General features: G+C 32.2%; 3 protein-coding genes across 3 annotated transcripts; 1 reads left to right on the top strand and 2 right to left on the bottom strand.

Annotated features, from left to right (window-relative positions):
- Positions 1-1366: 1366 nt before the first annotated feature.
- On the bottom strand, positions 1367-2489 carry LOC107370417 (uncharacterized). Its single transcript, XM_015938410.3, has 4 exons — positions 2330-2489; positions 2127-2253; positions 1864-2061; positions 1367-1713 (listed from the first exon to the last, which is right to left on the bottom strand). The coding sequence occupies exons 1-4, from the start codon at positions 2409-2411 to the stop codon at positions 1593-1595; spliced, it is 528 nt and encodes a 175-aa protein (XP_015793896.2). The 5' UTR covers positions 2412-2489; the 3' UTR covers positions 1367-1592.
- Positions 2490-9436: 6947 nt separating this feature from the next.
- Positions 9437-10729, top strand: LOC107370420 (uncharacterized). The gene is made up of 8 exons (XM_015938412.3): positions 9437-9558; positions 9624-9698; positions 9771-9848; positions 9923-9988; positions 10052-10129; positions 10211-10288; positions 10360-10428; positions 10494-10729. The coding sequence occupies exons 1-8, from the start codon at positions 9492-9494 to the stop codon at positions 10634-10636; spliced, it is 654 nt and encodes a 217-aa protein (XP_015793898.3). The 5' UTR covers positions 9437-9491; the 3' UTR covers positions 10637-10729.
- Positions 10730-12725: 1996 nt separating this feature from the next.
- LOC107370419 (CAP-Gly domain-containing linker protein 2-like) lies at positions 12726-13876 on the bottom strand. Its single transcript, XM_015938411.3, has one exon. It carries the CDS (start codon positions 13730-13732, stop codon positions 12857-12859), a length of 876 nt encoding a protein of 291 aa, XP_015793897.2. The 5' UTR covers positions 13733-13876; the 3' UTR covers positions 12726-12856.
- Between the last annotated feature and the right edge of the window lie 254 nt (positions 13877-14130).

Below are 14130 nucleotides of genomic sequence, written 5' to 3' on the forward strand. Positions count from 1 at the left end.
TGCATTATGCAAAAGCGATCATCGGCTACAATATTTTGCACTAACCTCCTCTCAATCGGCTTTGAATCTTCTCGACATGAGACTCTGATGAAAGTGTTTATTGCGTTGAAATACCTCTTTATTGAACATAAATCGTTTCGAATAAAACCGGATATTTTATATTCAAAGATCAAGGATTCGATGTTTAAACTTTCTAAATCACCAACCGTCAAAATTTTAGCAATAAAGAAACCACTTTCATGATAAGATTTCAAGAATTTGGTGCAATTAGAATTGAATTCTCCATTCGATATGATTGTTAAGTTAGAAAATTTCAATCTACAAATATCTGCCATCTTTTCCGGATGCTTTAGATAGAGTTCAGTCAAATTCAATAAATCAATATTGTACAAGATAATGTCGATTTCAGGAACAATCATTTTCTCGGGATAATCGTAAATAACATCAGTTCGAACAGGAAACTTTAGAAACTCATTCACAACAGTAAATAGATGAATTGAACATCCAATCGAACAAAATGTTAAAATTAAAACTCTTCTGTTCAAAATCATTGTACCAATACTGTAATCATAGATGGATAATGTAAAACAATATTTTACTTCGAGTAAATTCGTGTAACTGCATCGACATTAAATTGCAATTGCAAATGTGAAAATCAATTTAATTGTATTCTTTAGCACATAATAATTACTTGGGAAACCTTCAAATGATTGATTAGACTCAAAATATAAACAATTAAAATTCATTCCAAATGCTGTTTTGGGTTCACCTTATTATTTACCTTTTGCTTGACCAATTCATCAAATTAATCAAACCTTATTGATTCAATTGTGTATTAAATTGTCTTCATTGCAAATCTAAGAATGTCTTCACAAATAGTCATCGCTAGTTTTGAAAGTATTTAATAGTCGCTTGTTAAAGTCAATTACTTTGCAAACCGCAAAATGACGGATTGGATTTGAATTGGATAACAAATCTTTAGATTTTTGTAATAAACTATTAATAATATATTTTAATATTATAAAATTGAATAACCCTATTGGAGATATTATGATGAAAAACAAATGTTTTGTTCTTGAATAATGGTAAGAAAATGAATAAGAATGAATTAAACCTAATTTTGAACATTTTGTTACAATAGTGTAGCCTATTTGATTCCAAATCCAGACTGAATAATAAAACATCCAAAGCAAAACTAAGCCTTCAACCTGCTTCAAACTTTGTTTAACATGATTTTCTCAGAAACAATAATTCCATAAAAGTTTTAACCAATTTTCAGACATTTATTTTTTATCACAAAATTTATGTGACCAGAAAAATTTTGAACCGTTTTTTGGTCCAAGCGCAATAATTTTAGCACAAAAAGTTGTTGCATTTACTTAATATATTTTATTAGACTTTAATTAAAAATGGATTCATTGACCTTACAGTTTGCATATTTGAATAGTATATTCAATCAAAATTGAAAATTGTCCCAATTTCGGTTTCACATGATACTTATTATTTTTAGCATCAACGGAAGTCATGCACAAGACCTTTCGTTTGCGATTAACTGAAAATTTGTAGACCGGTTGAAATTTGACAGAAAATCATCAAAATGGTAAGACTTGTCGTATTATGGGTCCACAAGCGTTGAATGAAGCTCCATCGGCATGTTCAATTCCAATAGGTTGAGTTGGTGGACAGAATTTCTGCAGTTTTTTCATGTTAATACTGAAAAATAAGAAAATATATTAATGGCAATAATTAGTTAATGATTAGTTTATGTGTAACTTGTTTCTGTGATTTTTTGAGAAAACATTTGATTCGATTTTCATAAAGTTTACACAAAATAGAGAATGATGATTTGATTGAAGATCTTACTGTGTTCGATATGTCATAGCTCGATATTTATAGCCAAAAACAATTTGATCAAAGTAGATGGATGGTTTTTTGATAGCAAAATATGGATTGTATGGAGTAGCCAAAGTCCATTGGAGGTAAACAGATTTGATATCTTCAAGCTCAATGGAAGATGTAATTTGACCAGTGTATTCGCTATTCATGGTAAGATTAACATCACTGGAAACAAAGAATGAAGAAATGGCAACTGTTAAGTTGAATTAAATAAACCAATAATGACTTACTTTGGTGTCAATACAAAGTCTTCTTGTGTCTTTCCACCCATTTTGACCACAGAAAGCTTGAGTTTACCATCATGAGCTGAGAATTGGGTTGATCCTGAGGTTTGGACAGTCACATCATAGTTGAATACTGAAGAAGAAAGGGTTCACATTATTAAACAATAATTAATTGTAAAACTAATTTAAACCTGAAAATGTATCAATACCTTGATCAGCATTAGCAATGTGAGAGATGGCGGCGACAAAAAATATTGCCAAGGCAAAAGCTGAAACTTGATAAGTCATCATTTTGAAGCGAAATTTAATTTAATGTTGTTATTTCAATTCGTTTGAATCAATACAATTTTGTTCGTTTGTCTTCTGGTTTTCATATGAAAAGTTTATCTCAAGATCTACTCGATTCTCCTCCTCCAATTAATAATCTATCGCTAATAACAGCAATAATGATAAATTTAGGGTTTCGTGTTTTACTAGATTATGTTTCTGGCCATTATCATGATTTAATCAATTCAAACAATGGTGATTTAGTTATTGCCAGTTCAATTTTAAGTTGAATTGCAGGTTCATTATTTCCAACTCTTTCAGATAAACAATTCCAGCTAATCTGACAATTTATCTAAGTATTTTGTTAGATTTGATCACATGCGATATTATTTCCAAGAATTGACTTTCTCTTATCAATTCTGCTGACAATCTAAACTGATTTTGTTTTCGTTCATGTACACTAGAAGTCATAAATAATTTAAACACTTTTTCGGTTATTAATATAATAATATAATATTTTCGGGAATAATCGTACTATTTATTTCTAAGGTTAAATCGGGTCAAAAACGCGGTAAATAAATCAAATGAGATCCATTGATCCGCTAATTTTTTTTAAATAAAGTTCATATTGTTTTTTTCAGTATACAGAAAATTATCGATCAAAGGAGTGTGTACATGATTTTTTCATGAAACTCATTCTCCTGATCTAAACTTTGGTGACTAACCAGAAAATTCACTTATCTTGAGAAATAAAACTTTGTTTTTTAACAATAGATCAGTTCGATTTTCAATTAAACTGACCTTTCTGTATCCGTAAGAGTTGAAACTTATTATTGCCGGTGTAAATCAGCGAGCGAACAAAAAGATACGGATTTCCCCACCCTGTTCAAACTTGATAACCTGGATCCCGAGAAAGCTTAGACTATTTTACGTCGGTGTAGTTTGATCATTTGATGCTACAGGGTGACAAATGGAGGCTGATAATTTTGAGTAGCATGTTATTTTTTGCAGGCTTGCTGTAACCAAATTTTTTTCTGGGTATTCTTACAGAATATCTTTGAAGTTTTTTTTGCCAATTTCGCTAGTTGATTCAAGTCAGTTTTGTATCTGAAATTCTTGATTGATTTTTTGACTAAATATACGTTTTTTTGCGATTCATATTGCAAATCTCAATTAAATATTGGTCGCAAAATGTAGAAGAGTGACACGAAAATCTGAATTGCTCTCAAGAATTCCAGATAGAATCTTGTGCGAACAGAAAAAGCAAAAACAAAAGTACGGAATTTGTCCAATTTTTCATTTTTCATGTTCCATTGGCACCATGCGGATAGATCCTACCTGTTTACATGCAGAATCGTTTTTTGCAATCGAGAAAACACCGAAATGTAACTAAAAAAGGTTTTTGATGTCTTGTTTTCGAAAACTCAATTTTAGCCCATCATTCAAAGTATCTGCGCTACAGACCGAAAAATTGACAGTAATCTCTGTTTGAAGAGTTTTTCTTGCATAAAATGATCACAGCAATTACCCTAAAAGACTATCGAAGTTAAAACTATTCGCGTTTTGATAATAAAAATGAGTGCCAAAACGCACTCACGAACCCTACATTTGGAAGCTTGAATAGTCCAGTAAAATATTCAAAGTCCTAAAGCAAATTCTGTGCATCAAAAACTTCAATGATTCAGCTACAAAACAATGTATGATATGAAAGAAACGAATAAGAAATAAAGAAATGGTGATGTGGCGCAAAATTATCAGATACCATTTGTCACCCTGTACATCAAAATTTTTTAGAACCAGTCTAGTTTGAACACAATTTCAGCGCAAAAATTTCAGTTTTTTGACTTTATATATTGTATGTATGAATGTATGGCAAGCGGATTAATGAATTATTCCCAATTATTGCAACTGTTCACAATACATTTAATCATCATTTGAAAAAATTAGATCATCAATGAAAAAACATTCTTGAAATGTTAAAACACTAAAATAAAATGTAAAATTGCGTCTTCAACAGAGCAAAAATGTAATCGAACTTGATTGATCGGTCGACAGATTCATCAAAAACTGTCGACCAAAGATATTTTTAGTTACACAAATAACCACGGTTCTTACATCCCGAAAATCAATATAAGACCGACTCTTTACAATGCTTTAAAATAGGGCTTCTGTTTTTCCTACGCTCTGTTAAAACATGATTTTCTCAGGGAACTTGATTGCAAAGAAACTCAGCCTATTTTTCGAACCTGTATTAAATTCATCGTAAAAATAAGAGTCTAAAAATTAAAATATTTACCTTTTGTCAAATCGATAATAAATTATTCATTTTGAGATGCTCACTTAAAATTTTTAATTCAAGTTGAAAGTTTATCTTTTGTTGATTTCAAGGAATTAAAATTGAATTCATTTGTACAATTAAAAGATTTTTCTGGTTTACTTTTTTTACGAAAAAGGATTCGAAATTGAATCTTTTGATTTTGAACAGATTTTTCTCCAAACTATTAACTTCAATCAACAGTTTCACATGAAATTTCCTGGTCCAACAATGTACTATGTACAATTTGTTCAAAGATCTTGCAGAGAAACCAATTATCCATTAACATTACGAGTAGTTATGAATTTTTGTGATTGTTGTTGGAGGAAGATGACAGGCTTTATATTAATGAAACAGGCTTTTAGAAACAGAAACAGACGATTTGAGTGAGACTTTTGATAATGAAAGTCCACCCGTGAACTAGGCGCAATGGGCGAAAAAAGCCACAGAGCACAGATATACGATATTTCATCATAATCGATAAATGTTCCGAAATTTGGTGATTAAAATCAACTTGTTACCATCTTCATTTGCAAAGAAATAACAGTTGTGCCCTTTATAATATATTAATTGTACCATCAACCTGAGCAAAAAAGTTATATTACAAAAATTCATTTAGAAATAAAGTCAAAATTAAGTATATGTAACATTTTAAGGCCATTTAATAATATTTATTAATAATAATCATATAGCGGACAATATCCCATTGAATTAACTAAATTTAGTTAAACTAATAATTAAATAAATACTATGTCCAAGCACTAATTCCAGTCATTTTCAAGTCACCACTTTGGAGTCATAATTACAACTCAACTCAATAATCCTTTAGTTAAAATAAAGAGTTAGTTTTGCCCTTCTGACCATTGTTGAGAATAAGAAATAAGACAGGGGAATAGACAGAATAAAGAAAGAGAAGAATAATTTTGACCATTTCTCTTTCTCAATTTAAACACTTAATGTTTGAATGTTACATCCCCCCACTTTAGGTCAGAAGCACCGGTCATTTCCACGATCAGTGGACCAATGATTTAATAATAATAATTTTTTGATAATATTTTCCATTGAACTAACCCCAATCAGGTTGAATAAATAATTGAATACTAAGTCCATTGACGACTTGTTATCGGAGCGTAGTGAAACGAAGTGAAGATTTTAACTCAGCTTAGCCATTTTGAAAAACCACTTTTTAATTTCTTTCGTCACGGCTAGCGCCTAAATGACTTGTCCGAATATCTTCAAATTTTGTATAGAATGTTAAAAACTTGTGAAGATGAATTGATTGGACTATCTCGGCCATCGGAGGGCATTTTTCGGGATTTTGATCTTTGACCTTTAGAGGTCATTTAAAGGTCGTTTGAAATTCTTTGATCTATATTGACAACTCTCATAAATATTCGTCATTACAACACTAATAGTAATCGAAATTGGGCCCAAATCACGAAAAATCAAAATTTCGTGCAAATGCAATTTTCGCAACTATGACATCTCATTAACAAATACGCTTAGCAACTTGATATTTGAAGCATGATTAAGAGCTTTTAGAAGAGTTGAAACTTAATCATGGGCATCAAAGGTCATTTTTCGGGATTTTGACTTTTGGCCTTCAGAGACCATTTGAAGGCCTTGAGTTAATTTGATAACTCTCATATAGATTGAATTACTATTAGCCAGCATAATATGGCTCCAAAATTAAGCAATAAAAACTTCACACTCTTCGCACTTTACACAACTTTGAATAAGCAATGGCTTTTGAGGGACTGAATGAGCGTGTAAGGTCCCTTCAGGGATGAGGAATAGAGGCTGATAACTTGAATCTGAGATCAGTTTCTCAATAACTTCAATTATAATCAAGCCTGTTTATCAATTGTGGGTCAATCATTTTATTTAAGTTGATATATTAAAGACGTGAATCGAATAACACCTGAACACAGTTAATAAGTAATATGATTTTTTAGATTTTCACAATCAATACAAAAAAGAGAGCGAACAATCATGTTCGTTGATTAAATTGTCCAGAATTTAGATTGAGCAGAAGGAAAAGAAAGAGTAGCAAACAAATTTAAGATTAAACTAACAAGTAAGAGGGATTGCCATCGAACTATAAACTGTGAATGAAGAGAAGCAAAATGAAATGACGATCCCTTTGAATTGAATTTGTTACTAACGCTCCGATATCGGCGAACGATCGTCTGGCCTAGTAATAATTGTGACCATTTAGTAATAATAATAATTTGGACAATATTTTCCAATGACTTAACTAAAATTTAGTTAGATTAATAATTAATTGGATACTGAGTCCAATTGACGAAGCACCATTTAAATTCATTTCCACCATCAGAATTGGTGAAATAATAATTTCAATATTAACTAATATTGAATGGATGATCCGTGGGTCTACTCGCCCAGGATTCATCCTGTCGACTTGTAACATTTTAAGGCCATTTAATAATATTTATTAATAATAATCATATAGCGGACAATATCCCATTGAATTAACTAAATTTAGTTAAACTAATAATTAAATAAATACTATGTCCAAGCACTAATTCCAGTCATTTTCAAGTCACCACTTTGGAGTCATAATTACAACTCAACTCAATAATCTTTTAGTTAAAATAAAGAGTTAGTTTTGCCCTTCTGACCATTGTTGAGAATAAGAAATAAGACAGGGGAATAGACAGAATAAAGTAAGAGAAGAATAATTTTGACCATTTCTCTTTCTCAATTTAAACACTTAATGTTTGAATGTTACATATATACTGGGTGATTTATTACAACCGTATAACTTTATTTGGACTTTTTTCGCGAACCACTCAGAATATCGAAACAAATTTTAGCTTTTTTTAATCCTCAGACAAAAGAAAATTTTTTTGTGCGAAAAATTTTTTTCAAATTTTGATCGTTTCTATGGAGATTTGCATTGTCCAAATCTGATTTTTGCGGAAAACTTCAAAAACTTCAATTTTTTTTTCAAAATTTAAAAAATTTCCTTTTGTCTGAGGATTAAAAAAAGCTAAAATTTTTTCCGATATTCTGAGTGGTTCGCGTAAAAAGTCCAAATAAAGTTATACGGTTGTAATAAATCACCCAGTATTAGGTTGCCCGATGCAAAATGGGGTAACTTTGATTGTTGATAACTTTTTTATTCATAAAGCTTTTTTAATGAAATTTTATATGCTTATATATAATGGCCTTCGGCATCGATAACTCTTTGCCATCTTTCCGGTAAACAACCTGTTGCGTCCATCCGTTTTCATTGAGATCGCGTACTACCGCTGCCAGAGCCTTTTCGAACTCAGCCCAGTTTTCATATTTACGAAATGTAGGGCTACGAAGCCTATTCTTTAACATAGCGAAGCATCTGTAATCTAAAGGGCTGGTGTCCGGGCATAGGGCGGGTGGGGCAAAGGCTAATTTTTTGTTCCTGCAAATATTCTCGAACCAACTGATGTTTATGTGGGCGGGCATTATCATGGTGTAACCACAGGTGAGAGGTATCACGTCGACCAAGCCACTTCTTGATATTGCGCTTTAGCAAGTCTCGTTAGACTTGTCTATTTACTGTCGTTTTTTCTGGCAGCAGCTTATAGAATGCAATACCAGTAAAAGACATCGCCATAATAAGCATTCGCTTTTCTATGTGGATGTTTTGAACTGGAACAGAAGGGCCTGGTTCATTCGCTTATCGCCATGTCCGCATCTGATTCCTATTGGGGACCTTGCAAGGAAACCCATGTTTCATCTATACTTATACTACTACATTTTTAATGAATGGCGAACGATCTCGGCAACTGTCGGTTTAAAGATAACCTGCTCGCTAAGGCTCTTGTAGACCAATGTCGATCCTCGTCCAATAGGTTCTTAACAGCTTCAATTCTTTCTGATCGTATTTCAGCATCAGATCGATCACCACAACGACGCTTCGATGTGTCAAAATCACCTTTATTGAATTTGGTAATCCATTTTTCAACACTTGATTTGGAAATAGCTTTGGTTCCTAAAGCTTCTACCAAATTTTGGTGAATTATGTACGAAGAATGGCCTAGAAGCCACGAAATTTTGATATATTCTCGCTAGGAGATGGCACTTATTGAATTAATGGCCCTTGAATTGAGATCCATGATGACTAGTGACAAACTAACTTTTTTATGTAATCTGAAGTTTTATGCATAATTAAGCCAATTTTTAAGTTTCTTGCATCATTACAAAAAAGTAATTAAAAGCCAAAGTTTCCCCATTTTGCACCGGGCAACCTAATACCTGGTAGCTGCGATGAACGAACCAAATTCACGTAGGGTTACAGTTAACACAATTTTCAGGTGTCACTTTTGCGGCCTTTTTTGTTTAAGAGTCATTCATATGAAAGTAATGAGATGAAGAATCTTCAAGATAGATAATTGCAGAACCTGTAATCTCGTCCTGTATTTTCTTTTCAAAATTTTGCCTCATTATCAATCTTATCTCCAAAATAAACTCCAATTGTTTTGACTCAATCATCTGACTTATCTGATTTCATCTAATTAAGTTCAGTAAGCACTCATCGATTCCTTGGAATTGCCTGTAGCAAAAGTACCTAGAAAACAAGGTTTTTTTTCATGAAATCAGATAAGAGGTTTCATTGTTTCTATTACGTATTGTGATATTGATTGTTAATTTTGTTGTGATGAATCTGTTAATTTAATCTTTATCGAATAATATAAAAGCGTGTAAAACTCGAATAGTTTTTATTCAGTTTTGTATGTTCATTAAAAATTGTGTGATTCCAATAATCCAACTAAAATAAAAGTAAAATGAAGTTCTTGATCGTTTTAAGTGCCATCTTTTGTCTCTCAGCCATCAGAGCTGCTCCAACCGAAGGTAAGGCTTTTCCTAACCTAATCTTAACCCAGTTTTGTCAATGTCTCGTCCTACTGTTTTTACAGAACCAACTCCACTTGCTAAAGCCGCTGTCGAATTTAATCGGAGATTCGTTAATGAATGGGAAAAAACGGTTCCTGGTTAGTTAATAATTAAATTTTTTCTTAATAATATTTAAAACTTTAAATTGTCAATTTATTGATCATTCTCAGGTTGGGATTCAAAAGCTTCACTTCGATCAAATCTTTTGGCTCTTCTCTCAAAACCTTTTGACAACAAACTGGTTCCTGGTGAGTTTATTATTGACTTGATTTGTTCAATCACGAATGCTTACTTTTATGTTTAAATTATTATCATATATCAGCATGGAATCCTGATGTCAGTGCCAAGGAAAACTTCGAAAGGTACATTGTTCTTCTTGATGTCGAAGGTAAATATTTTCATTTAATATGGTTTATTTGATTAGAACAATATTGTTTAATTACATTTTTAGGTTTAGCTAGAAATAAGTCTGTTGTTGATAATATGGCGCTGATTGTTCAAAAGTATTTCGATAAACTGCCAATTCCAAGTAAGTATTGATAATTGGATATAACTTCAGTTTAATCTTGTTAATATTTTTATTTTTCATTATTCATCTACAAATGATCAGTGTTTTTCCCAAAAAATGAACTCGAAGAAAAGATCGTCGATCAAGTGATGAAATTTGTCACAGAACAGCATTTTGGATGTAAGTGAATTGTTTTAAGAAAATTTATCATAATTTTTTTACTAATATAATAATTGCTCTGTTTCCAATAGTCGACTACAACAAAGAGACTTTTGATCAAGCTGTTAATGCTTGGCTCAACAGTCTTGCTGATATTAAAAGTAAGTATTAAATTATATTGTATTAATTTGACTAATTAATTGAACCTTTTCATGATCAATACCAGTTTCGGATCCTAAAGACTTCATCAAAAGCAATTTAGAGCAACTTTATGCCGCAATTCCTTTTCCTGGCTTCAATGCTGACAAAACTTTGGAGGATAATTTTGTTGCATTGACCGAATTTATTTTGGAAAAAATTGACATTTGAATTTTCATGTCCACATGAAATATTAAAAATAATGATTCAATAAATATTATATAATTTAGCATACAATAAATATAATAGAAAAATGTTGTTCAATCGCTGATGTTCACCAAAAATTTTATAGACGCACTAAGTTTAACCGAAAATCGAAGTCATCTGTTTTGCGGAAATTTCATTTATCAATATAAGTTCATTTTCTGGTAATCATCAAATTTTTAATCTGCTTCCATAATTGTACAAAAAGCAATCCAAGTTGCAACTTTGGACTTTAATTTGTCGAAAACTGTCGATCAAAGAAATTTATTAATAATAGCACCTACGGATTAAGTTTTCAAGTTAAATAAACAGAATCCTGATTTGAAAGAAATTAATTTTTACTCATTTTTGTCAATTTGTAAATATCATAAATGTGACGATTGTGTCTTTTAGTAAAAACTCTTTTATTGAAGATTATTGAATGATTAATCATCAATTCTTTCCGTTGGCTTATTCAGCTTTACATAATTTCCGGAATTGCTAGATTGACTTGATTTTGCTGATTATGGTGCTTAAATGCTTCTGTTTTAATGTAAATCGAATTAAATTTGACATTGAATCAAGTTAATTGTTATACTTATAATTGTTAAAAATTGAAATTATAAGTTAAGTAAAAGCAGCTGCAACCAGTCTTAAGCTGAACCAGAGTAAGTGGCTTTGCTCGGAAAATAGACTTTACGGACCTTTCACCTGACTTACCCAAATAAAATCTTTTGATTAGCTAAGCTTTTTAGCTATTTACCAAGCTTTCTTTGATTTTTTCATATTTTTATTGACCCAGTCTTTTCTAATTCAAGAAAATAGTTTCTACTGAATTTTCACTGATTTGGCTGGGTGTTTGGTCCATCAGAAAACCATCAAAAAAATCAAAAACTAATTCAATTCAAATTTAAACTCGGCTCAACTAAACCACGTTTTTAAATCAATGAAAGCGCAAGACAGTAATCTTAATAAAAATATGAGTTCGGAAAAGCTAAAATGTGACGTAGTAAAAACGTCACACTTTTGTTCACTCTTATCTTTTTTATTCACATTTATCTCTTTTTATCTCAATAATTTTCTTGATCGGATTCACCCTTAGTTGAATTGTGCCTAGAGAGGCGCCTATAGGTCATGTTCATTGATTGTTCAGTTATTGTTGTTATTAGTTAATAAATTAAAATGGGTAGAAATAGTGCTTTGCATGACATCCAAAAAAGTCAAATCACAGCTTTTAATCGTGAAAATAAATCTTGAAGGTATATTGCTGATCAAATAAAACGATCACAAAAGGTTGTTCATAATTATATATAAAGCCCAGGAAGACCAAAATCATTGAGTGAAAGAGATTTTCGTTAAGATTTTAGACTTACGTATGAGGAAAACAAATCATGTGGTGAAGTGAACATATTAATAACATAATAACTATCGGATTACAAGTTCGGATTACGGATTAACAATAATATTAGTAATTTATATGTTAGATATACAGGAGATATTCATGGATAAGACCCGTTGGGACTGTCATTCTTATCGAATCATATCTACTCTTTTTTTCGCTTTGATCGACAATAGATGGATGCGAGTGCGATTTAAAATGATTGGATATCGCTACAGTTCAGAGTTCAGGGGCCAAAAACTTCACAATTGGCGCGATAGGACCGTTCTTCGTAACGTTTGTTGTTATGTTTAGAGTGGTTTGTTGAATTAGCTAATGAGTTATTCTTTTGGGTCGGACATCGGCCGGTTATCCCCACTTGCTTTGAGCAATTCATGAATACGTCTTCCCAGTCAAGTGATGATTTCAGTCTTACGATGAAGTTCTTCAGTTAATTGCATTTCTTTATTAATCAAAGTCACTTCCTTGGCTTCCTTATCCTGGATCAATTTTTCATCTTCACCATTCCAGAATCCACCTCTTTACGGGCTTCTTCACGTTCAAGCTTATCTCTTAAAGAGTTGAGATCACCTTCTAATTTCCTTCTTTCATCTTCACTTTTGTGTAACTTATCCATTAATATATTCAATTGACCGCTATCGTCTCCTGTTCGTTTAAGAATCTTATCCATATTGTCTTGAAGTTTCTTGGATTCTACGTTCATTCGGTTCAAATCTTCTTTCATTTAACCATTATATCTTGGTTTTTTTAATTTCAAATTGAGTTCATCGATAGTCTCAAGATAGCGAGTCTGACTTTGGTCACATATATTAGCTGCTAGTCATCCCAAAACCTAATCGGGTTGATCGATGGGAAGTAGTACTGTTAATAGATGCAAGAGGTTCTCGACTGTCACCCATTCCGCTGTGTTTAGAGGTAGTTAAATTACTTGGCCGTCTAACCATACTAATGTTAGTTCTTGCTTGAGCAGCTGCATTGCCACTAACCATATCTCTTACAACTTTATTGAGAGGAGCGAATAAACCGTGGTCTGGTGGACATTGAAAATATCTTTTCCCAGCAACAGAGCCATCATTTTTACCAGACGCATCCGATAGTTCAATACCAGCAGCGAAATCAGTTGATCCTAAATACCGAAGAGTACCTCGTTTTAATCCACAGCTAGCATGAACCATAACTTTATCACCAACTTTTAGATTCGAGGCTGATGAAGATGTGGTTCTTGATGAAGCGAAAGTGGTGCTTGTTACACTGGTTATGAGATTAGTTGGTGATTTGAAGCCATCACTTATTGGAGATGGCGATGTTACGGTGGACGATGGTTTCTCTGGAGGAGTAATAGGCTCTAAAGTTAAACACTGTGAACGGACAAATAGCCCATGTTTAGGTTCACAAGTAAAATATTTAACTCCATTAACAGATCCATCATTTTTACCAGAAGCATCAGCTAATTCAACTCCAGCCCATTTACCAGGAGCAAAACTTGTACTACCAAGGAATTTGATAATACCAGATTTTGTTCCATTAACGTAAATACAGTCACCAACAGTTAGATCACCAGAATCCGGGTTCAAAATTTCTGTTGACACAGGCACCGATTTGGTAGCTGACATAATTTTATCACTAGTTATCGAAGAGAAACTCGATGTCCTTGAATGCATCTTTGGTAGACTTGAATTAGTCATGGACGATGGAGGTCTAACTTTTAACAAATCACTATTTGATGGGTCAGAAAGTTGTTCATCACTCGGAGTGCAACTTGATGTGTTGATATTACTAATAAATGCAGCAGGATAACACAAGATCGTAGATTAATGAAGAAAGGTAAACAGAATGAGCAAAAGTTAAAGAATTAAATTACTCATTTCACAAGAAATATGAGAAAATTGATAATCTCAACCGTTCACTGCTTAATGTCTCTATGCAAAAAAATCGGTTGGCTTCTGCAAAATCTGCAGTTTCCCTCTGAATTTTGAAACTATACACTATAAAGAAAATGGAGTTAATTTTTGACATCAGCAAGCAGCTCTATATAGACCTGCTTGAAAAAACAGGGCACTTTTGCAATCCTTTTGATTTTCTT

This window comes from Tetranychus urticae, chromosome 3, assembly GCF_039701765.1.
Source record: "Tetranychus urticae isolate SD_2017Ah chromosome 3, NJAU_TeUrti_SD_1.0, whole genome shotgun sequence".
NCBI classification, from domain to species: Eukaryota; Metazoa; Arthropoda; class Arachnida; order Trombidiformes; family Tetranychidae; genus Tetranychus; species Tetranychus urticae.